The sequence below is a fragment of the Brassica oleracea genome, chromosome C9 (genome assembly GCF_000695525.1).
Source record: "Brassica oleracea var. oleracea cultivar TO1000 chromosome C9, BOL, whole genome shotgun sequence".
NCBI lineage: Eukaryota > Viridiplantae > Streptophyta > Magnoliopsida > Brassicales > Brassicaceae > Brassica > Brassica oleracea.
Window position 1 is genome coordinate 37088391 of NC_027756.1, and position 27583 is coordinate 37115973.

At 35.7% G+C, this 27583-nt stretch overlaps 3 protein-coding genes across 4 annotated transcripts; 1 reads left to right on the forward strand and 2 right to left on the reverse strand.

Moving 5' to 3' along the window:
* Nucleotides 1-2945: 2945 nt before the first annotated feature.
* On the reverse strand, nt 2946-4935 carry LOC106315533 (protein arginine N-methyltransferase PRMT10-like). The gene is given in 8 exon segments (XM_013753287.1): nt 2946-3326; nt 3445-3528; nt 3623-3808; nt 3890-3960; nt 3963-4078; nt 4161-4266; nt 4335-4527; nt 4633-4935. Coding segments are annotated over 8 exon segments (1125 nt in total). The 5' UTR covers nt 4825-4935; the 3' UTR covers nt 2946-3149.
* Nucleotides 4936-7162: 2227 nt separating this feature from the next.
* LOC106313256 (PAP-specific phosphatase HAL2-like) lies at nt 7163-9099 on the forward strand. Its single transcript, XM_013751024.1, has 3 exons — nt 7163-7466; nt 7956-8604; nt 8684-9099. The coding sequence occupies exons 1-3, from the start codon at nt 7292-7294 to the stop codon at nt 8985-8987; spliced, it is 1128 nt and encodes a 375-aa protein (XP_013606478.1). The 5' UTR covers nt 7163-7291; the 3' UTR covers nt 8988-9099.
* A 363-nt stretch (nt 9100-9462) lies between these two features.
* Nucleotides 9463-16986, reverse strand: LOC106318570 (trafficking protein particle complex II-specific subunit 130 homolog). 2 transcript variants are annotated; one of them, XM_013756601.1, is made up of 21 exons: nt 16777-16986; nt 16208-16437; nt 15922-16103; nt 15381-15564; nt 15024-15114; nt 14651-14811; nt 14469-14558; nt 14211-14372; nt 13912-13973; nt 13653-13743; nt 13259-13422; nt 12884-13097; nt 12231-12776; nt 11925-12137; nt 11400-11778; nt 11209-11299; nt 10997-11081; nt 10707-10893; nt 10115-10413; nt 9939-10029; nt 9463-9855 (listed from the first exon to the last, which is right to left on the reverse strand). In XM_013756601.1, exons 1-21 carry the CDS (start codon nt 16838-16840, stop codon nt 9677-9679), a joined length of 3765 nt encoding a protein of 1254 aa, XP_013612055.1. In that variant the 5' UTR covers nt 16841-16986; the 3' UTR covers nt 9463-9676. The 2 variants fall into 2 exon arrangements, with proteins under 2 accessions (XP_013612055.1, XP_013612054.1); XM_013756600.1 differs by having other exon boundaries at nt 11388-11778.
* Nucleotides 16987-27583: the final 10597 nt, after the last annotated feature.

Genomic DNA, 27583 nt, shown 5'->3' on the forward strand with positions numbered 1-27583 from the left:
CCCACATCTCCTTACAAGTTGTGAGGTCCATCACCTGATGTGTTATGTCATCTGACAAGCAAAGTCGAATCGTTGAGACAGCCTTATCCTGCATCTCTTCCTAATCATCATGATCCAACGCTTCTGGTTTCGACTCCAACAAAGCCTTCTTCATCCCTTGCTGCGTAAGCAAATCCTTAACTCGCCGTTGCCATAGACCGAAGTTCCCCTTCCCATCGAATCTCAGAACATCGAACTTCAGAGAACTTCCTCCGGTCATTCTTTAGGGTTTTCGTAACCTTGCTCTGATACCAGTTGTTGTGAACAGCCACAAAATAAGCAAGAAGACAGTAGAGAACAAAACGTATTGAGGCAAATACCCGGTTTCTTATTATTGTGTGAATTAATAATCTCATAAACCCTTAGATCCATATTTATAGCAGTTTCAAAATCTGATTTCCTTTTTATTTTAGGAATACATGGTTATCTAGAAAAAATAAATTTTCACGAGTGCTGGGTTTTTACTGGTGCACAGAGATACACAGATGCAACACATCCGTCCACAGTGTTGCTAGTAAAATTATTAATATAAAACGTAACATGCATTTATTTGCTTTTGGCGGGGCTAAAGCTCCCTTTAATTGTATGGTTTCGACTTTCAACTAGCTCATATTATTCTCTCGACATATAAGAGGTACTCAGGCAAGCCTTTTGTTTTAATTCGTGCTCTATTAGACGACTATGTATTTCAAACATGAAAAGGATTGCGGCATTTAGCGTGCAACTTTATCTTCTCAATCAATTATATGTCGGAGTATTCGTAAATTTGGGGGGGTTTGGGAATCATAACACGACGTAAAATTTTCGTTCTCATATGCATAAACAGCCGAATAAACTATAATATATATTTAGTCAAAAAAAACTATAATATATCCGGAGAAAAATAATACTATGCTAGTGGAGAGGATGAAGGCGTTAGGTCGCACCATGTGCTTGCACATGCGTTCCTATATCGAACCACATGATTCCTATAACAATCTTTATTATTTAATTTAAAAAGTTTTTAACTTATTATTGTTCCAATGCTGGAATTTAGAAGACGACTACGTACTAACTTTTATAAGACTTTTAAATCAGATTCGTTTATTATATAACTTTTTGGCCTTAACGGCACATAAAGTTAATATCATATTCAGATGATGAACGCGTTGAAATTATTTGTAAGGTGTGATTATAGTAATTTATCTTTCATAAGATTCATTAATTATGTATAAATTCGATGATTAGACAATGGTCCAACGTCTTCTAGTAGGATAAATCGATCGATTGGAAATGTCTATCTATGAGACATATATTAATTTTAGAGTAGGTCGAAAATATTATTTAGTAATTATACGCTTAATTTGTATCGCAGAATTAAATCAAAGTTTTCTATGATATTTTCTCTCAATTCTGTGGTTGTTAGCCTCTATAAATCACGGTGGACAAACATGATAATATGTGTCATTTTCGGGGGAAATATATTACGTAATATCCAGTTTGTTTAGTTAAAAATAATCGCTCTCACCCGAAATTAGAACATGTTAGACCCATTAATATATGTAGCAGCATATAGTGAATTTGATAAGCGATAGAAAATGAAAGTGCTTCCAGTTTAATATTGTTCTCAAAAGTAATTAAACCTAGGGAGCCAGGACCCCGAACTTCTCTTCTGCAAGCAGCCAACAGACTCAGAACATTTAAAACATTGCTAAATTGGTACTAATACATCTATAAAATTCTGTGTTCTAGAAAAACAAGAAAAAGGAAAAAAAAAAATAGAAAAGCTAGTGATTTGGTATTCAGAAATAGTCGATACTATCAAACTATGAATATAATAGATTGAAGGGTATATATATGAATTCTTTGATAAAGAATAGATAAAGAAACTGTAGAGGAAAGAAGAGAACTGTGAGAAAATGTTCGCAGTAACCCATAATTGTTCTATTTTTTTTTTATAAAAAAATTGATTTTATTTGGTGATTTTAATGATCACCCGGATGAAGTCGCCTCTACTAAGTCTATCTTGAGCTATGAGAGACGCAACATATATACTCATTCAGTTTTTTTTAATATAAGTAGTTTTAAAATTATGCACACAAATTAAAAAAATCATTAATTTTTTATATTTTCTATAAAAAACATCATTAATTATTTACCTAACCACAAATCAACAAATAATAAAATAGAAAGTATATTATCATTGGTCATATAACATTAACTGTTAATAAATTTTACATAAAAAACCGAAAATGTCATATAATTTGGAACATAAAAATTTCTCTAAAACGATTTATATTAAAAAACAGAGAGAGTATTTAAAAGTTGGTCTGAAACACGAAGCTAAGCTATTTCAAATTTTCAACTTTCTCTTTGTAATATTTAGGAAACGTGTCTACATTCAAAAACATATTGCACTTTTGCTGTAAAACATTTGTAATCAATTTTACATTTAATAAAAAAACTGTATGTTAAACTTGTAAGAAAATTATTGGCTTAACAACTTACAAATACACTTATCAAAATTCTATTTGAATCGGCATACCTAAAACACTGATTGATACTCCTACAAATGATTAAATTGCAATTCTCAGTTAAAAGAAAATGAAATGAAACGTTAGTTACGCCGAAACCGTCAATCACGTCGAAACCGTGAATCTTAATTGGCCGCGTTTCGTTCTTTAGCTAACGACTCTTTCTTTCTTTCTTTCTATCTCTAACTACTACTCTCATATTCTTTTGGTCGAAACGTCAGATCCCAAATCAACTTTTGATTAGCTTTTTTACCCGAGCAGCTGAACTAGAGAATCAACTTGAATTCCTAAAAACAATGTTTTGCATCAACAATGGTAGATAAACATGAAATACATATCATTGTCTTTTGAAACACTGCAAACACAAAAAAAAAAAATGGATTGAATCAAAGCTAACAATCAAGCAAGTTTTACTAAACTATCAAAATCTGTTTTAAAAAAACAGCCAGCCTTGTAAAGACAGTTTTAAGTTACCAATGTAAATTGCTCGTTACATAAAAAAAGTTAGAAGCAAATAGTATAACAACATTGCACGCGGGTTCATGCATTGGATACAAGAACCACCAAAAGAGCTCATCACGGGAGTTTCTGTAATGATCATTCTATGAAATAGGTCTTCTCGAAAGACTCCTTAGGGTTGCCAGAAGCCTCTTTTATCTCACATTCAAGCTCCACCTCCATTAGTCTGTGGTTTTCCTTTGACCGGCTCATCACCAAACCAAGGTTCAGATGATCACCTTCCCCAACATTTATAGGATCAGCCATAATGAAAACCTGCCACATTCCGATAATTCCAAAGTCTATCAGTTCGATTCTGGCCAAACAGAAAGAGAAAAAGCATAACTTTGCATTGAACAAACGAAACAATTCGAGGGAGTATGTATGTATGTACCTGTTGTCCCCAATGCGTGCAATGCTGTTCACTTGGAGCTGTTGTCAACTCGATTTCTTGCTGTGCTGGATCTTCTTTTCTCCCCTGAAAAAAAAAACAAGTAACAGCAAAGCATAAGAGTTTCTTCAACACAACACACCAATATGATGCAACACAAAGAATCTGTAAATGAACTAACCCGGAAGTGAACATCAAACCATCCACCAAAACCACATAGCCTTGTGTTCTGTCCATTGATGACTGAGGTTACATTACATCTGACTTCCTCGATCTCACTGACGGTAGCTGTCAAACAATCCATCTCTTTGACAATTGTAGGTGTGCCTATCACTTGAAGTGGATTCAAGTCATTCCACATTCCCGTCTGCCCCCACAAAAAAAAAAAAAAGAAAAGAAAAGGAGTTTTCATTCAAATTACAGAGCAAAAAGGTTCAAGTGACCCTACCTGTATGTAATACTTTTCTTGCTCTTCAGCAAAAGGCTTTGTTAAAACGCTCATATCAACGCCGTAGTAGTTTTGATCTCATCTGAAAAGTTATCCCAATCCGCCATTGCCCCATCCAAATCACTCTTCTTCCGATCTGCCATGTTAGACTTGATAGGTGCAAACCACATGCGAGCATGACTAGGGTACCTATTGGTAACAACATTATAAGTTTACAACAACAACAAAACCAAACTATGATGCATATTCCAAATAACAAAAATCAACTTACATGACACCGGTGGGCTTCAACCAACGGTCACGAGCACAAATCACAGAATCAAACATGGACTCACGAAGGAGGAAGTATCCCATCCACTCCGAGATAATCACATCAACTGCTCATTAAATTGAATATCAGATTCATGTAATGTCTAATACTCAAAACCAGAATTAAAAACAATACCTTTGTCAGGCAAAGAGATATCTTCGACAGAACCTTGAATGACTTCAACAACATGTTCAAGATTGTTAGCTTTGACAAGAGCACGAGCATGATCAGCCATTGAAGTAGCTTCAACGGCATAAACTTTCCTAGCACCAGCTTGAGCTGACCAAATCGCGAGAATCCCACTCCCTGTTCCAACGTCCAACACCGTCTTCCATTGCACAAACACACATAAAAATTAGCCAACCGTTACAGAGAGAGAGAGAGAGAGAGACCAATGACTTGTTGTATATAGAAAGTCCAAAAGGTTTCATACCTTGCCGGCGAAGTGATGCTTGTTCTCGAAGACGGCGTTGAAGTAAGCGTCCATACGGACACGATCGGAGAGCATGTCTTTCTGGTGGTAGAGGAACGAGTATGTGCAGAAGTAATTAGCGTAGTCTACTTCTTTGTCTACTGGTGCTGATGATTTTACTCCGCCACCGGTTCCGGCAGCACGTCCGCCCATTGCGCCGCCGTTTTATGCGCTCCTCTTTATTATTATTGATGTCGTCGTCAAGCGATTTGGGAGGGCTTTAGGGCAAACTGTGTTTTGGTCTTTCTAGTGAGTGGGTTTTTGTTACCACTTTGACACGTCATCATTGTCTAAATTATCTTTTTTTCTGCTATTCAATCCTAGTGACATTCATAAGCACCATCAACTTAGTTATGGGCCTTTTGGGCTTCTTTTCTGATCCAAAGCCCATTACTATATATATATATACCAAACAGATCAATTATAAAGAAGTTTAAAAGTCTTGCCGATCATACGATGTGAAGCTTATCAGATTTTTCCAAAGTACCATAGGCAGAGCTCGTTTGTTACAGAGAAAGCAAGTCCATCAAAGATGGCGTACATACATCCAAGTGTTTCAGGAAGAGATTCATCACGTAATCACTATCCGTGGAGATGTTCGTCATTATCACATATGTTATAGTTAGTTGGTTATCGTATGTAATAGAGTTAAAGATTATACGATGATTTAATGTGTTACATAGTGATACAAAAAATAGATTAGCTAAATAGATTATAATGAAACTTCATAATTTGATTGTAATAATTATTTATATACAGTAAAATGTGCTCTAGATTTTTTAACACTCGATAGTTGATACAATTGAATTTTCACTGCACTTTAGCATCCGTAAACATCTTGGCAATATTCTTAAAATCTAAACATTTTTGGAATTTATCTTTTTTTGTCCAATATTTTTAAATAGAAATCGTGATTTTCAACTTTGCTATTTTAAATTAAAAGGAAAAAGAAAAAAAAAACATTTCTAGCACTCATTATAAGTGAACTTCTACTTTTTTTGAGCAAAAAATACATCTCCAACCTAAACATATTTTTTTCCTCTGTAATGCTCACGTCTAAAATGAAAAAAGTAACTTGATAACGAAAATCCTTTTTTTCTTGCTTAAAGAAAACGAAAATCATTTTTCTTTATGAACCATTCGTTCCCCAGGACTCCAACCACAACGAGAATCCAACGTACGATTAGTCGATTACTTGGACGGTTCATGAGCTTTTAGTAGGTTTATTACTTACATAAAATAATTCCAGGCTGATTAATTATAAGAAAAAGACAAAAATAGCACTAAATCAGGTTTATGTTCCCAAACTAGCACTCAAAGTCAAAAGTCACAAAAATAGCACTTAATGTTTTATCAAAAGTCACAAACTTAGGGTTTAGAGTTAAAGGGTGGGGTTTAGGATTTAGGGTTTAGGATTTAAGGTTTAGAGTTTAGAGTTTAGGGTTTAGGGTTTAGAGTTTAGGGTTTAGGGTTTAGAGTTTAGGGTTTAGGGTTTAGAGTTGAGAAATGAGGTTTTGGGGATAAGATTTCAAATTTTGAAAAATAAAAAAAATTAAAATTTTCAAAGGATAAACTTAGAAATGTGCTATTTTAGTCATTTTAGTTTTTGAGTACTATTTTTGTGATATAAACTTAGAAAGGTGCTATTTTGGAGATTTGACCATTAATTATAGTTATACAAACCACATGTTAGTGGTCGGGTGGGAGCATGGCGTTCCAGCATCGTTAAGCGGACTGAATTCGAATCCGACTACACTCAAATTTCCCTAACGTGTGATCACCGGTGATTTAACATTCTCTCGCCGGAGGGCGGTTTACCGTTTTTTTTTTTAATTATAGTTATACATGGACAGCAACACATGAGCTCCCTGTCCGCATGCACAGTTCCAACTTTACGGCCTGAATACATTTGACGTCTTCAATTATATATTTTTCTCTATTTATTAAGCCGAAGTGACGAGAAGAAAAAAAGCCGTCCACGTTTGTTTATCAGCAACTTGTTTACTTTATTATCAGGTTAAAGATCATGCAATTTAAAAAAACGAAAATGGAGGAATACGAGAAAAGATAAATTATATGAAAAGGGTTAATTTTGGATACGTATTTAAATACGGTATTTCGTAGGCTAGTATTTCGAACTTTAAAAAAAAAAAATCCCCACGTGTTCCTTTATTCACCTATGATGATGACTAACTTTAAGTCAAGTCCGCAAAGTACAAACCCCATCACAAGTTAAGATTTTCTGTAACCATAAGAAGCTTTTTTTTATGTGTACACCATTGGTCCATTGGCTTCATTAAAAAACAAAAATTACTTATTTATTGTCTTTGGCATTTATCAAACATGAAAAATGTCTAATAATTTAAATTTCTTGTTACTTTTATTTAATCTTCACATAATTGTGTTTTTAATCCCGGAATATGTAAACGAGACAAAGAGAACTAGAGTTGTTATAAAAAGCCACAAAAAGTATAAAAGTATAAAAGAGGTAGTGGGAGAGAGAGAGAGAGAGAGAGAGAGAGAGAGAGCATGTGAAGAAGGTGGAGATCTTTTTGATAATTTTATCTCCTCCTCCTCCTCCTCCTCCTCCTCCGTCCTTTAATTTCAGATTGCGCCGGCGATGGAGGTGGAATCCTTAGCGAGGGAGATGGAGACGGCGGTGCGTGTGGTGCACCTGGCTTCTTCTCTGTGTGTAAAAGTTCAGGAGAAGCTTCGTCTTCCTTCCTCCATTAACGGTAACGGTAACGGTGGCCACGTTAAGTCCAAGGATGATGATTCCCCTGTCACCGTCGCAGGTCTAAATTTTCATTTATTATTCATCGTGATGTGTTTTCGAGATTCGTTTGAGTTCTTCTAGGGTGGTTATTAACCAATATGCGATACTAGATTCTGTTAGTGTTTGCGAATCTTTATCCCCAAACTGAGCCTAAAACGCATAACACTGACACGTGTCCCTTGTTCATTGAACATGAAACCCAATGTTCCAAAAAAAGTCCACACTTTATGTTGTTTAGTAGTGCTAATGTAATCAGGTCTGAACAAATAAACTGTTTGCATTATTAGTAGTTTAATAGTCGAAAAATATAGTATTTTGTTGTATTTTTCAATGAAGGCTCTCTGTGTCCATTGTTGCTTAGTTTTGTTTGTTCCTACCGACATTGCCAAATTTAGTTGTGAGAAAGTGTGTCATCTGACAGAGTGCAAGAGTTTCACACTGTGATTGGTTCATCTCTTTTTTTGCGAACTGTGAAAATATTGGTTTCTTGGCTTTGTTGTGTTAACAGATTGGGGTGTTCAAGCTATTGTGAGCTGGATTTTAGCTGAGGTTTTTGGTACTCAGAACCTTTCTATTGTAGCTGAAGAGGACACTGATTCCCTCTCCAAGGCCGAGTCTTTAGCTCTTTTGGGAGCTGTCTCTAACGTAGTCAATGAAGCATTGTCTGAAGCTACCAAATACGGTCTTACAAAGCCAGACGAGCCCTTGGGATCGGATGACATTCTAAAAGCTATTGGTCGATGCAACTCCACTGGAGGTCCAAAGGGAAGACACTGGGTTCTTGATCCCGTAGATGGGACGTTAGGTTTTGTTCGTGGCGATCAGTACGCGGTTGCTTTGGCTCTGATTGAGGACAGTGAGGTCCTGTTGGGGGTACTAGGATGTCCTAACTATCCGGTCAAGAAAGAGGGCTTAAGTAACGGTTGCAACCAATCTGGAGCTGGATCAGTCTCGAAAGGGTGTGTCATGTACGCAAAGAGAGGTAGTGGTCAAGCCTGGATGCAACCGTTACTCCCTAATGGATATCCGGAATCTGCAACGCTTCTTAAGGCTTCGACAGTTGATGATCCGGTTTTAGCTACGGTTTGTGAGCCAGTGGAGAGAGCAAACTCTAACCACTTGTTCACCGCAGGACTTGCCAATAGCATGGGAGTTAGGTAAACTAATATTTGTTTATTTTATTTTATTTTCAAAAGTCTCTCTATATATTACATTTCCAACGAATCTTCTCTTCAGGAAACAGCCTATGAGAGTGTACAGCATGGTGAAGTATGCAGCGATTGCATGTGGAGACGCTGAAGTGTTCATGAAGTTTGCGCAGTCGAGTTACAAGGAGAAGATATGGGATCACGCAGCTGGAGTTGTGATTGTGGAAGAAGCTGGTGGTGTGGTGACTGATGCGGGCGGGAGAAAGTTAAACTTCTCAAAAGGAGTTTACTTGGAAGGTCTTGACAAAGGAATCATAGCGTGTTCTAATACAGTTTTGCATGATAAGATTATAGGTGCTGTTTATGCTAGTTGGGAATCTTCTAGTCTCTGAATAAGCTTAGCCACGTTCCTCAGTTTGTTGCAGAATCATCTAGCCTACGTTTTTAAAGCAAATGTAAAGAAGAAACTGATCTCCTTATCCTAAACAGTTTTCACTTTGATCAGCTCTTTTAGTTTGCCTTCATCATTGCTTCCACTGGTTCTGATTTTACACTCTCTAGATTATTACATAAGCTATGATACTTGTTGACCTTAATAGTGTATACCTTAAATTTAGAAATCCATTACTTGTAATATTTAAACATGATCTATAAGTTCGTGTATGAAAAACTGGATGTACTGATTTTCATTCAATAAATTTTGCTAATAAACTTTTGATGGGATGATTCTTATCTTTTCAATATGATTTATATTACCTGACCTTTTGACATAGTTCTTTTAATAACCTGATCCTATAATACTACCTAAACGTTTAATCAAATCATTAGTGTCGTTACTACTAGAAGAAACGACAGGTCGATCACTAATGACCAACTCAGTAATCGAACATGGTTTAAATACAAGAAAAAACCAACCTCATTGACATCAACTCAATCCTCTCATATTTCTATGAGATCGCAAACCATAAAAAAAAAAAAAAAAATACAAATATAAAATACGTCGCCTTTGATATTGGTCGTAGCAGATACTCTAATGAAACTTCGAGTTGAGTATGGATAAGTTAAAAATGAACCACCTTCTCTACTTAACAGGGACGCAATAGGAAGAACTGAGAAGTGGAGGCAAGACACACACTAAGTGAGGACCCGGTGGATTGCTTCTTACGTTTTCTTCTTCCACGTTCGGCAAACTGAGCTGAGGGGGACGGACATAACCCGCTACTAATGGGACACACAGTATCGAAATTACTACTCTTGAACCTGTAAGCCAGCAAAGGAAACAACATATCATCATTTGTATTTCTTGAAAATAAAACATGTGAGAAGAAGAAAATATTTTTTACCTTTCTCTTCTGAGAGAGACACATGGCCTCTCTTCCTACCCGCAATCATCCAATTCTCCGAATTTGCATTGATTTCATATAACACTTCATCCTTGTGTAAATAAACAATAACAGTTAATGAGCCGATATTTTTTACAGGAAGCTACATTAACTAGCTTAATCTGGATATGACTTACATGTTGTTGTTCTACGGCTTCACTTCCCTTGAGTTCTTTCAGCCTCTCGACTCTCCACTGTATGGTAATAAGTTTCCCCACCCTAAGACCATCAGAAGGAAGTGGGAGAAATCCAACTGTAAGGCAAGGATCAAGCACTGGACGCTGCAAAACGATAGCACTCTTGAACACCAAAGCTCTCCTTTCAGAATCAGATCCAGAGTGATCTGCATCCACTGGTTTGTGTGCTCCAGCGGCTCTATCACCATTGATTTCATATTTGATATTCAGGATGCTCTCTGGTAGTTGCAAATCTTTCCCTTATGTTGTGCAAACAATTAGTCAGTTCGCAGTTAATACAAGTACGCGAATGTCATTTTGTATGCTAACATGCGTAAATGACTTCTGGAGGAAAAGAACAAGAGTTTTGACACGGTGTGAATCTTCCTATAGACTCTATGTTACAGTATCTTTTATCACACTTTCTTGGTAATATTCTGAAACCAGAAATAGCTTCCAAGTTTCAGATGCGTTAAAACTGTGTTTGAGAAGAAGTAAAATCTAAAGTAAGAAACTGAGTAAAATTAATAGTTATTCGGAAGAATAGGAATACCTGAGGACATCGTCTTCTCTAGGGATATACTGAACACAACGGCTGCTCTAGACCCTGGAGACACAACAAGCGGAAAGAATGTTGATGTAGGTCTTCCCTCACTTTTTCCATGAACAAATCCTTCTTGAAGATCAAGCCAAGCATCAAGAACTATCAAGTTGGCCTTGACAAGGGAGTGTAGCATAACCTGTAATTAGGAATTACTTGATTAATAACCTTGAATTGACGTGATGAGAGGACTGAGAGGCTAAGAATAACAAAATCAATTTAAACGAGCTCAAGTTGGTTACCTGCAAGACCATCGTGCCATCGTTGCATTTGTTTACCACCCTTGTAGTCACGTCAAAAGGGTCGGTAAAATGTGCCGCTACGGTTCTGCTCACATAACAAAATCAGAGGGAAAACTGATCAGGAAATGGAACTGTTTTGGGAGCCAAACCGCTGATGTGGAACAAGAAAAAAATATGATCAGATTTGTCATAACAAGAAATAAATACAATACCTCTCAAATATCTGGTTATGATGCATCCCAAATTCAAGTTTTAAAGCTACAGTTCTCATTCCCTCTAGAATATCTTGTTTCAGCGGAGTGACTGTTAACGCAAAATAAATAAATATTTTTAGCAAGAGGATGTGACAAGAGACATGTGATAATCAGAAAAGTAGTTTATTGCTGCAAACCCGAAGATGAACCTCTGGCAAGCTTCTCACTCAATGCACGAACAGGGACCCACAGAATAGAACTGACATTGCTTGCCCATTCTGAGAAAACTATTTTACCATCGCAGAGGTTAAGTACCTCTGAATCCTGTTTTGGAGAGACAGGGCTATCTTCTACAGAAACTTCGGCTTTTGATGCACCAGCATCACAATCTTTTTCCACGTATCTCTCCATCTCAATGCCGTATGAGTCTTCAATCTTTAGCCCCGGACCAGTGTCAATGTGCAAGATGGCGCCTTTCAGTGAGTAATTTATAGGATGTACTATGATACCAATCCACTGTGCTTCATTTATAAGCAGCGCAGAAGATACTGCTGAAGCAAGATCAACCAGAGCTCTTGGTTTGGAAACCTAAAGAATAAGATGTCTATCGTATCAAGTATCAACCAAGGAAACAAATGTGCATAAGAGTATCATTACTCATGCATGTATAATTAATGATTTTCTACTATTCCACAATCCGTAATAAATTTTCTTAATATTGGGAGATCGATTACCTTCAGGATAGGTCTGGTTGGCTTTTCATAACTCATGAAGTCATCAGTATCTGCAGGACCACCTTTCGAAAAGCTGTGAGACCTGAATCTCAAGCGCCCAATCTGACCAGTAACAACTCCCAAGACATAAGAACCAGGTTTTTGTGGAGGCAGATCAAATGTGATGGTATTCCTTCCGGGCTTTAGCACAGTTGCAGCAGAACTCTTTAAAGCCTGAAAGCCAATTCAAATACATACAGTAGTTCTTAAGAACGTGAAATTCATAAAAGAAAAGGACGAGAATTTTCATGTCTAATGGAGGCAAACCTGGCCGCCTTCGTCGGTGTTGTTGGTGGCTACTAAGGTAAGACTAAGCGAATCAAGGGTGATATCATCAGGAAAGCCACTCCACACAGTAACTAATAGAGTTCCAGGGTCTCCATCGCACAACTGAAGCGGAGGGCCAGTACTTCCAGAAAATGTGATCAATGACGACACATCTAAGGGAACTGGGTTTTCCATTTCACTGTGTGCAAGATTGACAACCTCGATCTGAAAAGCTTGCCGCTCCTTGGGGGCGAATAAACCCTTATCCAAGGAAAGTAGCCTAACACAAGATGACATGTATCCAGCGTGATCATTAAGATTCTTTTGACATTCGGCTAGATTGGGCAAGACTTCTGCCAGTAAATCTTGCCATCTTTCACCCGCATAAAGAGCACAAACTTTTTCATAAGAGTTTGCAGCCAAATCATATTTCCCGTGCTTGAAGCAGACAGCTGCAATTTCACCATCAAGAACGACTCCATGTCTCTTCCACCAAGAGCGATGATAATTTTCGGCAGCACCTTTAGTTAGATTAAGATATTTATGCTGCCACAACAAAATTTATACATGAGAAGATAGAAAAAAGAGATGAATTTAAATCAGAAGCTTCACCATCCTTATGTAAATGGCTTGCGCATTTGAACTTACGCTACCTCGAAATCCTGAGTAGATGACAATGCCTTCGACAAATCATGATCTGAAATGGTAAGCCGCAGAGCATGCTCAGCAGCAACAAAAATTTCAGCAAGCCTCATAGGCCTATCTAGCGGACTTTCAAAATTTCCAGGTGAAGAATTTGTTCTTGACATGGGAGGTGCTTGTACTTTAAGTGATGAAGGTGTTCTCGGAGACGCTTCTAAACCTGATCTGTCGGAATATATAAACATATCATTTCAGTTCCTCAAAGAATAACAAAAGGTGATGATTTGCAATACTTCCTGGGAATTTCAAAACATTTGAGAACAAGTGCTAACACATTTGAAAACAATAAGAGCTAAAAGGACATGATTTAAAAAGCAAATCATTACCCTTCAGTAAAGCCTGTGCGGCCATCAAATATTTCAGGAATATTTCCAGTAGAAAGAGAAGCCCTTCTTCTGTTAGCCACACGTAGAAGGACAGATGGTTCAAGGGGTAAAGGTTTCCGTTGAATACCAAAGTGCTTGGTCCTTGAAGTTGCTTGAAGAATAGTCTGTACCAAAACTAGGAGATCAGCATTCCAAAAAAAAAACAGATGGTAAATATAGTTACGGAGACCTAGATCTCATGTCCACTACAATACACTGGTAAAACAAAATAATGTCTGTTTGAAGAGAGGCTATGCAAACACAACTAACTCTTAGCCTGAATCTAAAGAATGATTGGCTTCAATAAGAATGCTATCAGATAACACAATCAAGCAACATATTATGTAGCGTATACCTTTTCTTTTTCAAGCACCTCAGAGGAAGCATCTGGTGGAAGAGATGGCCAGACCGCAGGTTTTGGCCAAGGCAGCATACTGAGACAAGCACTGCCCAAAAATTGTGTAGAAGTCACTACATAGTTCAAGCAAACGAAGACTTGCTTTGTTTTGGTAAAGTGACTAACTGGTTAACCCTTTCTTCACAAGAAGTCGTTGAGAAGGAATTTTTCTAATTAACAAGAAAATGAACATACTATAACAGAAATAGACTGGTACCTGTTTAGTGGACTTTTTTCTATGTCTGTTCCATATCCTATCAAATATCCAAGTCTCATGAACTGCAATGAACATAAAGACATCTCAATGGGTATAAACACTTGAAAATAGGTGTCTTATTAAATTCGTATTCGACCAACAAAACAACAAAACAGTGCTTGGACATCACATAAAACAAACTACTACATAGACAAACCCTATACCACCTCACAACATAAATATCAACGGCGAACTCCATTCAAATTGAGAAACAAGGGTTGTATTCATTCCCCGGATTTTGAAAGCAAGGAGAGTTTTACCTTAACCCGTGCGAGGGAATAGAGATCACCCTGAAGACGGTAGAATTCCTTCTCAATATCAGGTGCAACAATTCCATCATGGTGATGAGAAGCAGTTGCATCGAGCAGCGCTAAACACGCAGTAATTACCCAAACTTCCCGCAAACAGAAGGGCAGCACACTCTACAAAAATATAGAAAGATGAGGAAAAATGAGGTTGGTCAAATCAACAAATCAGAGTTATGATAATAGGCTTTTCTTTAGTACAGTATAGGCTACCTCATGGAGGGTCAACGCCTTTGCAAAACTGATAACAAAAGAGTAACCCCTGGATGAAACTTCAGAAGGACGATTCAACTTGAACAACAGCTGCAATAAAAACACATGCAAGTAAGCTGATGAAAATGTTGATACGCAAATAAAGGACACTGATCAATATGATGGCTCTTGTGTACACTAACCCTGGATTGACAGGCAAAGAGATACTGTCTAAAATCGAATTCTCTAAAAGAATCATCTTGCACAATCTGTGTCAATGGTTTGCTTCCTGGTTTCAGCAGCGTAGCTTGGTCATCTTCACTATCGAATCCTCCAAATTCCCTCTGTTTTCCGGGCATATTAACTGCATCGTAGTGAATGCGTAACAAATTATTTCTTTTTCAGGAAAAAAGATCGGAAAAGGAAATAAGTCTGTCGGATGATCCCAAATGCTTTAAAAGATAAAGATAGATGTATGGTTTGTCGAAAGCAGAACACTAATAAATATACCAAAGAGACAAAATCGTGGATTTTTATTGCCACGGCAAGAGAGAGACACAGGTGTAGGAAAATAACCTGTTTCCAAATAGCAGAGCTCTAACTCATCATATTCACGTAATGCATCTTCATGAAGATGAGCCATCTCAAATATAAAAGCCAAACTCTCCTGAGACAGAATAGAACATTATGACCTTGGAAGAGAATGAGAAAAGTTTCATCAAATGCGACTGCAAGGACCGAAGATGGTATTTCTAAGCTTAACAGATGAGAATTCTTCTCATACTTCTATGGAAGATAACAGAAGTGGCCCATAATTCTCCATCTCAGAGACTTTACCAAAACCGTATAAAATCACATTACAGAAAGGAAGAAGCATGATTTTGAACCATTTAATCATCTGCATAGCAGTCACATTGGAGAGAGAGAGAAAACCTTCAGGATGAAGAAGTTACAAAAGTTCCATATTGGCATAAACCGCTGCTCGGTGAGCTTGCGTATCTCATCCTCGTAGAATAGAACGCGCCTATCCAAGGTATTCCTGATGCACTCGGTAATCTTTAATTCTAGATCCTCCCAAAAATGTGCATTGGGGCCATATATATCCAGCTTACAGCACCTTAAAAGTATGGAAAAAATTATTATAAGAAGACCATCAATGGCATACAATAATTCAGTAAATCTGATCAAGCAGGTGAAAATGTGCCGTAGTATCTACCCCTTCTGCATTATCTTAAGTAACTAATCTACAGATAGCTTCATTCCCGTGAGTGCTGCTAAATGGGTTTAGTTTATGCATCTAGCGAAGGAGAAGAGTTATTTTGCAACTGTTTATCCTAATCTACTTTTGTTAGAATCATATTTCAGTAGGAGCAATCAAGCCTCTTTGAGAATCTGGCAAGGTTTAACTTTGCTTCTTGGCCACATGTATTAAAACAAAAAAAAAAAAAAACACTGCCCAAATAGCAATCCTAACCTTTCTCTCTTTTTAGAACTGAAATCAACTTCAAGCTTGGCATATACTTTCTTGACAGATTTAGTTGCTTGGTCATTACTTGGGTGAACCTTAGATACAAATACAATAAACCATTCCCTCTCATCGTTCTGAACAATTAATTTCAGACGTGGCTTAAGAATGTTTTTAAACTCATCAAGATCCTGCAATGTCAAAGACACAACTTAACCAAATAAGTAATAATACTGACCAATACAGCAAAGAAAGAGAGAGGATACATGACAAAAGATAATAACAAGACAAGTACCTCGCAGGTCACAAGAACTATAGTTGCATATGGTTCTCGGAACCAGAACAAATACTGTTCCTGCGGAGATCGACTCCGAAGTCTGGCGTCTGTAGTTAATATAAACTCAACGGGCAAGTTCTCAACGAGCACGGGATTACGAGTCCTGTTTGTCAAGAAGGCTCTTTTTAACGGCTGATGTTCTTCAAACAAACCTTTAACCGTGGGCCACAGATCACTCACATCTTCGACTGTAACAAACGGGAAGCTAAGTAGGATCCACAGGTACAGGAATCAAAATGAGAGAAAACAAAAAAGCATAATCCATGGAATCTCTAGTCATGACTCAGCCCTCAGCATAACACAGAAGCCAAACAACTCAATTCGCAATAATTTTGTCAATCGCTAAGCCCCAAAATAATTCAAAACGAAGAATCTAAGATCACATTGTGATTTACAGCTCTTTATCGGACTTCAACTACATTGTGGCAAATTATCAGAGCGCAAAATGTGTAAAAGGAGAAAGAAAATAGCTATCCTAAATGGCTAAGTGGTAGAAAGCAGCAAAAACTCAGATCGGAGAAGTTTACCGGCGGCGACGACGCGATCGCAGGAATTCTTAACCGTCTGGAACTGAGCCAAATAGTTCGCCATCTGAAATTGCTCGACGCCAGAATCTTTGATAAGATCCGGAATCGATCTTAGCTTGAGAACATAGACAGAGAGGAGGGTGAAGCAGATTCGACGAGAAAGCTACTACTGAAATCAAATACAGTTATCATCATTATAATCCCATTAACAAACGTACGAGATGTTGCCATTAATGTTAATAATGTGGGCTTCAATCTTGCAGGCCCAATCACAGCCCATATTTAACAGTCCAAAAATTCGTTGAACCTCATAGTCTTATCATTTTTTTTTAACGTTAGATAATTATGATATACACGATTCTGAAACCGACAATTCTACCTACCGTATGAAGATTCACGTCTGACTGCATCACCTGAACTGCCTTATCGGATCCATGCTTGACAGTACTCTTTTCGTCATGTTGTAGACCTCTTGTAAGCCTTTTATCCTTTAATTCACATAATTTCGCATTCTCCAGAAATTGAAACCCAGACTTCCTGATGTAGAAGCATTAATGAACTCTTGGTCAAACCACTGGAGCATTAATGAATCCTTGATCAAACCACTGCACCAAATGGGCTTCCACTAGTCTTATGATTAAAGAATCAAATTTGCGTCCATAAGTGCATTCTCTTATTCATTTTTATACACTTTACAGTAACAAAAGAGATTTCCATCTTCAAATATACCAAGTATTGGATGGTGGTTTACTTACAAAGTCTGTTATCTAATTTGATTTGGTTTGTGTCAATTCTTTTTATTTTATTATATTTTTCATGAAATGAAATGGTTCGTAGAATAATCGTATTGTCGTTTTAGTCATATTCTGACTCACCTTATTCTATTATAAAATGACTCAGTTTAGTATGGAAAATGATAGGCTTTAGTTATATGTTTTAATCAACAACCATGTCAAAATTACATTTTCCTTATTTTTGTTGAGATTTGATCAAAACCATCTTATTTAGCCATGCTTTAATCAACAACAAAATTATGTTTTCCTTATTTCTGCTGAGATTTGATGAAGACCATCTTCTTAGCCATTTTTGATACCCAACGATCTATCTGTGGTATTTTGATATGTATATCGAACAAAGTTTAGAACTCAACGATTCTAAAACCAAAACAATGCATGTTATCGTACTTAGATATTTAGTTTTGGTAATTTTGGTAATAAGTGTACATTTTTGCTCAAAAAGTTTTCAACCTTAACAAGAATGAAATCCACCACAAGTGAAATGAAATAGGTAAGCTAACAGGTTGTCCTAATTAACCAGAGTAGAAAAATATATACAAGCTTAAGAAGTTTTCAGGAATAATAATAAACGACTACTGAATTATTAATCAATGGAAAACTTCATTCAAATTGATTGTGGAAGTTGAGGTGAACATGATAAAGCGAGAAAAATTTCTAGAATGTTTTATATCAATCATAGATTCTATTATTCAAATTAGAAATCTATGATAAACATCTATATCCAATAAAAACAATTAGTGAACTTATTACATAGACAAACCCAATACACTTTAATCTTATTTTTCACCACAAAAAAAACTTGAGGTCCCAGCAAATCCAACATTCATCCGGCGGGTTCTTTGCAGCAACCACTTTATCCATTCCCACAAGAACACTTCCAATGAATTTACAAAAACCCTTTTTAAAAAACGTTTTCTTTGTTTTTCAAGAGACAAAGAGAGAGAAAGCTTAAGAAACATTGAAGAAGGAAGAGCTTAATCTTTATAGTGCATTATGACCTTGTTCATCACGTTTGCTTCAGATAACAAGACAAATACGTCATATTAGGAAAATGAAATATTTTTTTATGGTGTTATGGAAGTTGATAGGATCTTGGAAATATTACTTCCATGAAGTTATAGAAATTGGAAATATTTAGGAAATATTCCTAATAGGATTATGGAAATGGGAGAATGATCTAATCCAACTAAGTTAATATGTAATAAAAAATTATATATAAAAGAAGCTCGTGTGGTTTCTTTTTTTTTTAATGTAAGTAAGCCGAATTGTAAGCTTGAGAGAGATGTGCTTAATCTTTGTTTTTAATTAAGATTATAGTGAATTACCTTTGGCAGATCCAGAGACATAGACATTCTAGGTGAACTCTAGATAAACAAATGTTTTTGTCTATTTTCGCTTTCTCCTTCTAATTTTCATAACTCTACAAATTTATATTTTTAAACTTACGTCGACGAATTTGTCAGAAAATATGTCTGTGAGTTTATCATGTGTTTGGTTTTTTTTTCTTGGTCAAACTGTTTTTCCATCATGTTTTAACAGTTGTTTTAAATTTGATCGGTAACCAAACACACGCAAAAAAAACTATTACATTGGTATACAATTCTTTTTTTTTCTTTGGCAAACAAAACAAAAAACTATAACACAAAAAACTATAAAAGAAGATATAAAGCTGTTTTTCATCACATAGCAACTAGAAGATATATATTCACCAAGCATTAAGATGTTCAAAAATTGTTTTTTCTTCTAATCTATTGATTTGTGAATTTCTTCTCCATTTTGAATTGTGATATTCAAGATATAGAGTTGCAATCCTTTTTCGTCAACACAGATATCATTCTGTAAAGTTCATGAAGTAAACTCAATTTATCATCCTATGAAGTTATTTTAAAAAGTCCCAAATAACTATAGAACTCAAAAAGATTAGTGATACACTAAAATTGGCTTTTTGCTACTGTCAAGTTAGCATTGTTGTTGTAATATTTTTAGATTCAATTCGAGAGGAACAATTTACACTTTATTTTTATGAGATCAATATCAAAGTAAACAATCTGGTGATTTTAAAACTAGAATTGCATAAAGAACAAGCAACACAATTGGTTTATGTTTTCAGATGATTAAAATGCTAAAAATGCTAGCTTAGCGTCACTTCATCTGGTGTCGAACACTTGTGAGCCAAACAATTATTCAAGTTCAGTTAAAACAAGTCTAGAACTCGTATCACTTTAGATAGATCAGCCCAACTCTCGTGGAACTTCTCCTTTTGTAAATCGATCTTGATACTTAAGCTCTCGCTTGGATCAAGATGTGATAACAATCATTAAAGATTAGGTTAGGGATGCAATGCTCATTCAAATTATGTCTAGCAACCTATTACACTTTTGATGAACAAGTTAACCTAGGTTCATGTACTAAATGACCAGATTAATGCAAGTCTTAATAACAACAATGAATGAAGACAATCAAATTATTACTTATTTATGTTTACCTCACGGATCTAGCACCCTAGACTAAACAAGCTGACTACTCAGCCATGAAGCAAGAAAACACATAAATCAATTCTGAATAATATATCATGCAATTAAAACATGGTTCATGATAATCTTCTATAAGGTGAGAGAGATGAAGTCTTCTCCCTTACAAAGTAACAAATCGCAAATCTCAAAATCTAGAGTCTGGTTTCTTGCGTAAACATAACTAGTATAAAAGATAAAAAGAAATAGATAGAATATATATGTGGGGGCGTCGTCAGCTAGGGTGAAAAGATAGAGGAAGTAGGGAAAATCCCGAAATAATATCTTGGTTTCCTTAAATATCGGGAGCAGTTGAGCTGCTGCTCCGCTCAGAATCACTCATTAGACTGCTCCGTTCGTTTTTGAGTCGATAGACTCTAAAACGATTTAGAAAACGTATGTACAATATGTCAAAAACACAACATATCAATTAGCAAAAACAATATCAGGAAATCCACCACGTTTTTTTTATTCTTAAGTGCACCTACATGTACATGTGGGACATAACTAGTCAGTAGATTTATTAAAGTCGAGTTTCATCAAAAACATTATACATATACCTTAAGAAATTGCAATCCTACCGGTACTGAGACCAATGCCGTTGATCAACAATGAAATAATATATACACTACTACAAGAAAACATCAATTTAGTAACTACGGATCCGATTGGTAATGACTTTCGCTTTAAGCTTTGACTTTAGAATTATGTCTGTGGAGATTTTGGCTTTAAAAACTGTAATTGTTGGTTTAGAAAAAAAATTAAAAACTTAATTGTCATCAAAAGCTTTAGAAGTTGTGACTGGTATAAATGTATATTATGATTCATTTCCAAATGTATTACATATTTATTGCAAATCTACTTTTTATTTATTTATTCAAGTTCATAAAATATATTGGGTAGTTTAAAACAAGAAATCGATCAAAATTTATCAACAACATATTTTATTTATTTATTGTAAAAATAAAAATAAAAATAAAAATTGAAACAACAAATTTATGTTTTTTATTAAATTTTATATAAGATTAAAATTTATTAACCTAAACAAAATATTATTAACGACTACCGCTTTTGGCTTTTGGCTTTTGGCTTTAAAATTTTGAATGTAGAGATTTTGGTTTTAAAGACTATCACCGTCACTTTTAATATTTGTAAAAGTTTGATTGCTACCAAAAAAAACTTTAGAAGTTCTGACTATTAATAACATATTTTCAGTTATTGTATACATGTGGTATTTTTTTTTTTTTGACATCGAAACAAATAAACTTAGAGCTATATGGCAGCCTCTTGGCCACCAAACACTAGCCAACTCGGTGCAATAGCGTCAACGTACGGTGAGCTTAATACGCGTGTTCGTCCACCTTTGGCAAGGCAGTCAGCACGGATGTTTAAAGATCTGGAGATATAAACTATGGAGAAGTCTTGGAATTCAGATGATAGAGCTTTAATTTCATCCAATTCTGATGCCAGTGCTGGTAAATCTTCTTCCTGTTGTAAGAGTTTAACAAGTTGCTCACAGTCTGATTCAAAGCGCACCTCTGTTATCCTTGATTTTAACAGTTCTTGCATAGCCCATATCAGGCCTTCAGCTTCAGCATGTAGGGGTGAGGCAGCCGCGCTTTCCCCTTGCGCACCGAACAGAGACGGCAAACCTGCATCAAGCAAAACAAAACCCCACCCAGCTTTGTCCAAGTCGTTTGTCCAGGAGGCGTCGAATTGGCATCTCCACCGGCTTACAATGAGTTCTTTCGTCGGGATAAGAGGACTCCTTTGTTGCTCTTCGGAATCGAGGATCTCTGTGGCTTGTTGAGCTATAATCCAGCTCTCTGCTTCCTTTATTGCTTGGTGCATTGTATCTAACGGTGAGATGTCTTTATTTTTGAAAACTTTCTCGTTACGCGCCTTCCATATATACCAAGCAATCCATGGGAAAGTAGTCATCACTTCTGGACTCACACCTCTCTTCTTTGCACGGAAAAGAAGGAAATTGATGTTAGCATAAAGAGACGTACACGGGAAAACCCCTGGAGAAGTCGGTATGGGTGATAAGGCCCAGCACTGTAAGGCGGGGGGACATTCAAATAGGGTATGATTTATAGATTCGCTCTCGGCCCCACACCTACTGCAGGTGGACTCCCTGGAGCAGTGCCTTCCATGTAGCTGTGCTGCTGTCGCTAAAAAACCGGATGTGGCCTGCCATAGGAAGTGTTTTAGCTTACGCGGAGCTTTCATTTTCCATACTGCAGCTTTCAGAACCGTTGTACTAGGTTCTGCGGCTACGTGGCTTCCTGCTTTGAGGCGCATGTCATGTGCAACCGAGTATCCCGACTTAACTGTGTATAATCCAGACTTTGTAAAGTCCCAACTGAAGCTATCGGGGCGCCCTGTTCTGCTCACCCGGAGCAAAACTATATGGGATATGTCCTCTTCTGCAACAAAAAGCCTCAGCAGGTCTAGGTTCCATGTCATCGCATTCTCATCTATAAGATGGTATACCCGTAGCTCCTCATCTCGAGGGAAAGCAATATTGTTAGGAGGATCGACGCGCTGGTTTCGTGGGGAGCCATGGCTCTTCCCACGCTTTAGTATCATGTCCATTCCCAATCCTCTTTCGAAGGCCTTGCTGCAGAACTGGTTTTGAGGCTAAGATACTTCGCCATCCATAGGAAGGGTTATTGGCCCTCCCGACCGTTATAGGACTAGAGTGTTTATAATACCGTCCTTTAAGTACTCTGGCCAGTAGAGAGTGAGGGTACTTGAGAAGCCTCCACATCTGTTTCGCTAGGAGGGCGAGGTTAAAATCTTGAAAATCACTGAACCCAAGTCCGCCCTCTTCCAACGGTACACAGATTTTGTCCCAGGCCACCCAATGAAAGGCTCTATTGTTGAGTTTAGTACTCCACCAGAACCGCGAGACGGCGCTCGTTAGGTTCTTTGTTATCCCTTGAGGCAGAAGGTAGCAAGACATAACATATGATGGGACTGCTTGTGCTACTGATTTAATCTGAACTTCTTTTCCCCCTTTGGATAGAAGTTTCGTCGACCATGTATTGGTACGATCATTCAATCGCTCTTGTACGAAGCTAAAAACCTGTTTTTTCGAACCACAGATCTTTTCCGGTAGGCCGAGGTACATACCCATTCCACCCTCTAGGTTGATATCCAGCGACCTTTTCAGGTTATTTTTTGAGGACGCTACCACCTTAGAACCGAACATAACTGAAGATTTTGACTTATTCAGTTGTTGTCCTGAGGCGTTTCCGTAGACGTCAATGATTCGCATGAGCTCTCTACATTCTCCTTGCTCTGCTTTACAGAAAAAAAGACTGTCGCCAGCGAACATGAGGTGTGATACTGGAGGATATGCTCTCGCAATCTTTATTCCAGTAATCTTCTTTTCTCTTTCAGCATGCTTCAGCTGTGAGATAAGAACTTCAGTACAAAGGATGAAGAGAAAAGGTGACAAAGGGTCACCCTGTCGCAAGCCGCGAGATGGGATAATATTGCCTTTGGCCTCTCCATTGATCAAGACCTGGTATGAGACCGATGATATACATTGCATGATCATCTGGATCCATCTCTCATCGAAACCCAACTTCTCCATTAATGTTTCTAGGAAGCTCCACTCCACCCGATCGTATGATTTACTCATGTCCGTCTTAATAGCCACATACATGTGGTATTTTTATTATAATCAATTTTTTGAGCAAATTATTAAAATCAATTTATCAAGAAATTTTTTTGTGTTATATCTCATTAACAATTTGATTGCTGTTTTGGGTTGTGAGTAACTAAACTAATTAATTTGCTTCCCTCTCCGACTCACCAATCACTACTATATAAAAAGAACTAATTTAGAGGTTCTTAAAGCTGTCCACATAGGACAAAATATTCTCAACCAATTAAACCACCACGTCATCACGGTCATTTCTTAATACTCAAGCTATTAGGCCACAAAAGCATCCCAGCCCTTCCAGATATTCGGCCCAATCGTAATACTTCCATAGCCCTAATATCTACAGGGATGCCAAATCTGTTTGTCTATCCCACTCTTCTGGTTTAACACTTACAGAGAGCCATGTTATCAATTATTTACACTCTTCCGCTATATTTCTTGCCGCTTGGAAAAATCAAAACCAGTCTGTTACAAAACTTTCTATCTTCCACATTCCACTTTTTTTGCTAGATATTGGACTGCTAGATATTGCTGCCCAATTAAAAGTGAGTATTGAGTAACAACATCATCTCCGGACTCCAAGCTCTCTTCGTCTTCTCCCCTTCTCAATATATAAATCGATGCCTTTCTTTTTTCTCACCAATGGGTTTGTACATTTGAGACGAGCCACAGTAGAGCTAATCGTACGGCGGCTAGAATCTGATTGAGGTTAAACGCTTTACTCACGGTATAGAGGTAATGACAGTGAGAATTTGATTTGTGGTTAAACGGACTCATTCTCTTTTTATATTTTTAAACTAAAACCACATAATCTGATTTGGTGGTTTCGCTTTCTTTTGCAGCCATTTGAGTTTGGGGAACGATGAACCATGAAGGTTTATATCCTAGCTCCTTTATACATAACTTCATTTTCTAATCCTGGACACAGAGAGATTATGAAGAATTCAAGGTTAACATCAATGCTTAGTTGCGACTGCACAGAAAGTGTCTGAAGAAGTCTTGACTAGGCACAAATGCACTCCCTGGCCTGGTAATAATATTTGTGATCATCTCTCCTGATCTAGGTGAGATTCTCAGAGGCGTTTAACTGTTTCATTTTTGTTATATGTGCTGAGTGTACACATTACTCCCAGAGTTATCTGTTTATTTTCATGTTTTCTCCTTTGAAACAATGGTGTTTGCGATGTATAAAACCACAAGCTGCCTAGGCTGGTTTGTCTTCCCATGAGAAGAGACCCAGAGTTGACCATCATAAAATGTTGGAGCCATGAATCTTTTAGTAAATGATTATGCGTAATCCTTGATTATATTATTTGAATTCTTTCCGCAAATCTCGGGGTTTCTATCTAATGCTCCTTATCTTATGAATGTAGATTGTGATCACTACATCAACAATAGCAAAGCTCTTAGAGAAGCAGAGGTAGATCCTCAGCCGGGAAAGAAGATTCGATGGGATCAGTATACACGACATATACATATATCCCAATGTTGTAGTCTTCGACGTAAGTATACGATAGTTCTGTCACCACCCTCCTTCTCTTGAGTCATAATCTCGGGCTTAAAATTAATTTTTCATCTTGATTGAGCTCCCGCTTTGGCACTGCTTTATGTTGCTACCTTTAGCTTCATTGAAAGCAAAAAGAACAGCTACTGAATAGATTTTTAAATGAGGTATATATATATAATCACTCAAAATATTTTTTTTAGCGCCCACTTTGACCTACAAAAGAATTACAATTTAAAGCACTTGAAAGTTGAGTCAACCGATTGAAAACAAGACTTTGGAAAAACTACATTAAACATATGTAAGATTACCATTTTTCACTAAAAAAAGACGGCTTATCTCCATAATGTAACATTACTATTTTGTAAAAAAAACAATATATATAATTTCGAAAATAATAAATAATATTTAAACATACAACATAAAAAATGGAAATACTACATTAAACATATGTAAGATTACCATTTTACATTTAAAAATAACAATAATATGTAAACATACAACATAAAAAATGGAAATACTACATTAAACATATGTAAGATTACCATTTTTCACTAAAAAAAATGGTTTATCTCCATAATGTAACATTATCATTTTATAAAAAAAAAAACATAAATATAACTATTTGAAGTAAATATGTCTTAAAATATAAAATTATTAGTAAATAGAAAGTATAATAAATAGAAATACACAATATAAAGAAAAATAAATAATAAGTAAATATATAATATAAGTAAATACGCAATTTAAAAATGGAAAATTACGTTAAGATTTAAAAATATATCTTAAAATTTAAAATATAGATATTACGTAAATAGAAAGTATAACAAATGAAAATATACAATTTAAATAAAATAGAAAATATACATTAAGATTTAAACATTTATCTTAAATTGTAAAATAGAGATATAAAGTAAATAAAAAGTACAAGAAATGGAAATACATATACAGGAAAATAAATAATAAGTAAATAATGTAAATATATAATATATGAATTATATATATAATAATAAGTAAATACACAATTTTTTTTAAAAAATGGAAAAAGTTCATTAAGCATTAAACATCTATCTTAAAATGTAAAATATATAATAAAAGTAAATACACAATTTAAAAAAATGGAAAAAGTACATTAAGATTTAAATATCTATTTTAAAATATAAAATATAGATATTACGTAAATAAAAAATATAAGAAATGAAAATAAACATTTTAAAAAATGGAAAAAGTACATTAAGATTTAAACAATTATCTTAAAATGTACATCTATCTTAAAATGGTAGTAAATTATAAAAAAATGGAAAAACCCCATTAAAAAAAAAAATGTATAGTTTTACATCAAGAAAGTCCCTATAAAATTCATTATTACATCAACATCAACCTTACACTATCAAAGAAAACTTCAAAGCACTCGAGCAAAAAAATAGTTCCACCATCAATTTTTGCAGTCCCAAAAACCTTAAATGACTTTGAAGGAGATTTTTTATAACAACGAACTTTTTGTTAGGTGGATTCATTGTTGGGAAACCCGCAACTTCCAAAAGCCAAACTTATTCATGGGAATTGAATTGCTTTTCATAGACTCAAAAGGTATTCTTGCAAATTTAAATTAATCTAATCCATAATTTTATTGTTAATATTCATATTAAGTCTTTCATGATCAAACCATTACAGTTAATAACCATTCAAGCGTTTATCCCGAAATACTTCTTTCCTCGCCGAATCAGGTATTGGTTCATGTAGGTTTAGTATTGTTTTTGGTTTATTAACCGATTTATGATGGTCCTATTGTAAATATAATTTAAGTTGGTTTAGCATATATTATGCTTAAAATAACTTAAATTAAATAATAGTAATATTATGCTTAAAATATAATTTTAGAGAGTTTTCAAATATAGTTTACAGAACATTATAGGTGATGAATTTAATTTATTAAATTTGTTTATTACTTAAAACTAAGTTTTTTAAAAAATATACTGAGTTATAAATATCAATGCTGGATTGGTGAGTATAACATGAAGACAAAAATATAAATATTTCATTTTCAAGATATGAAATTCAGCTTTTATTCAGTTATTCAATATATAATATCTTAAATTAATTTTAAAAATATATACATAATTTATATATATAGATTAATCTTCCAAACTTAAACTATTATATTATATATGAATAATGTTTTTAAATAAAAATAATTTCTGATTTAAAAAAAAATAAAAACAACAAATGGTTATTTTCAAATAATGGATGTAATTTACATTATACTATCATTTAACAAGTATTAGATACGTTTTGATATATTATTATTTTCTATTTCTAG

Coding starts and splice junctions, on each gene's coding strand:
- LOC106318570 (XM_013756600.1), bottom strand. CDS start 16,840: ATGGCGAACTATTTGGCTCAGTTCCAGACGGTTAAGAATTCCTGCGAT. Junction 11,300..11,387: donor TGCCAGAGGTTCATCTTCGG/GTTTGCAGCAAT, acceptor TTGCGTTAACAG/TCACTCCGCTGAAACAAGAT. Junction 10,030..10,114: donor AAGCCGTAGAACAACAACAT/GTAAGTCATATC, acceptor TATTTACACAAG/GATGAAGTGTTATATGAAAT.
- LOC106313256 (XM_013751024.1), top strand. CDS start 7,292: ATGGAGGTGGAATCCTTAGCGAGGGAGATGGAGACGGCGGTGCGTGTG. Junction 7,467..7,955: donor TTCCCCTGTCACCGTCGCAG/GTCTAAATTTTC, acceptor TTGTGTTAACAG/ATTGGGGTGTTCAAGCTATT. Junction 8,605..8,683: donor GCCAATAGCATGGGAGTTAG/GTAAACTAATAT, acceptor TCTTCTCTTCAG/GAAACAGCCTATGAGAGTGT.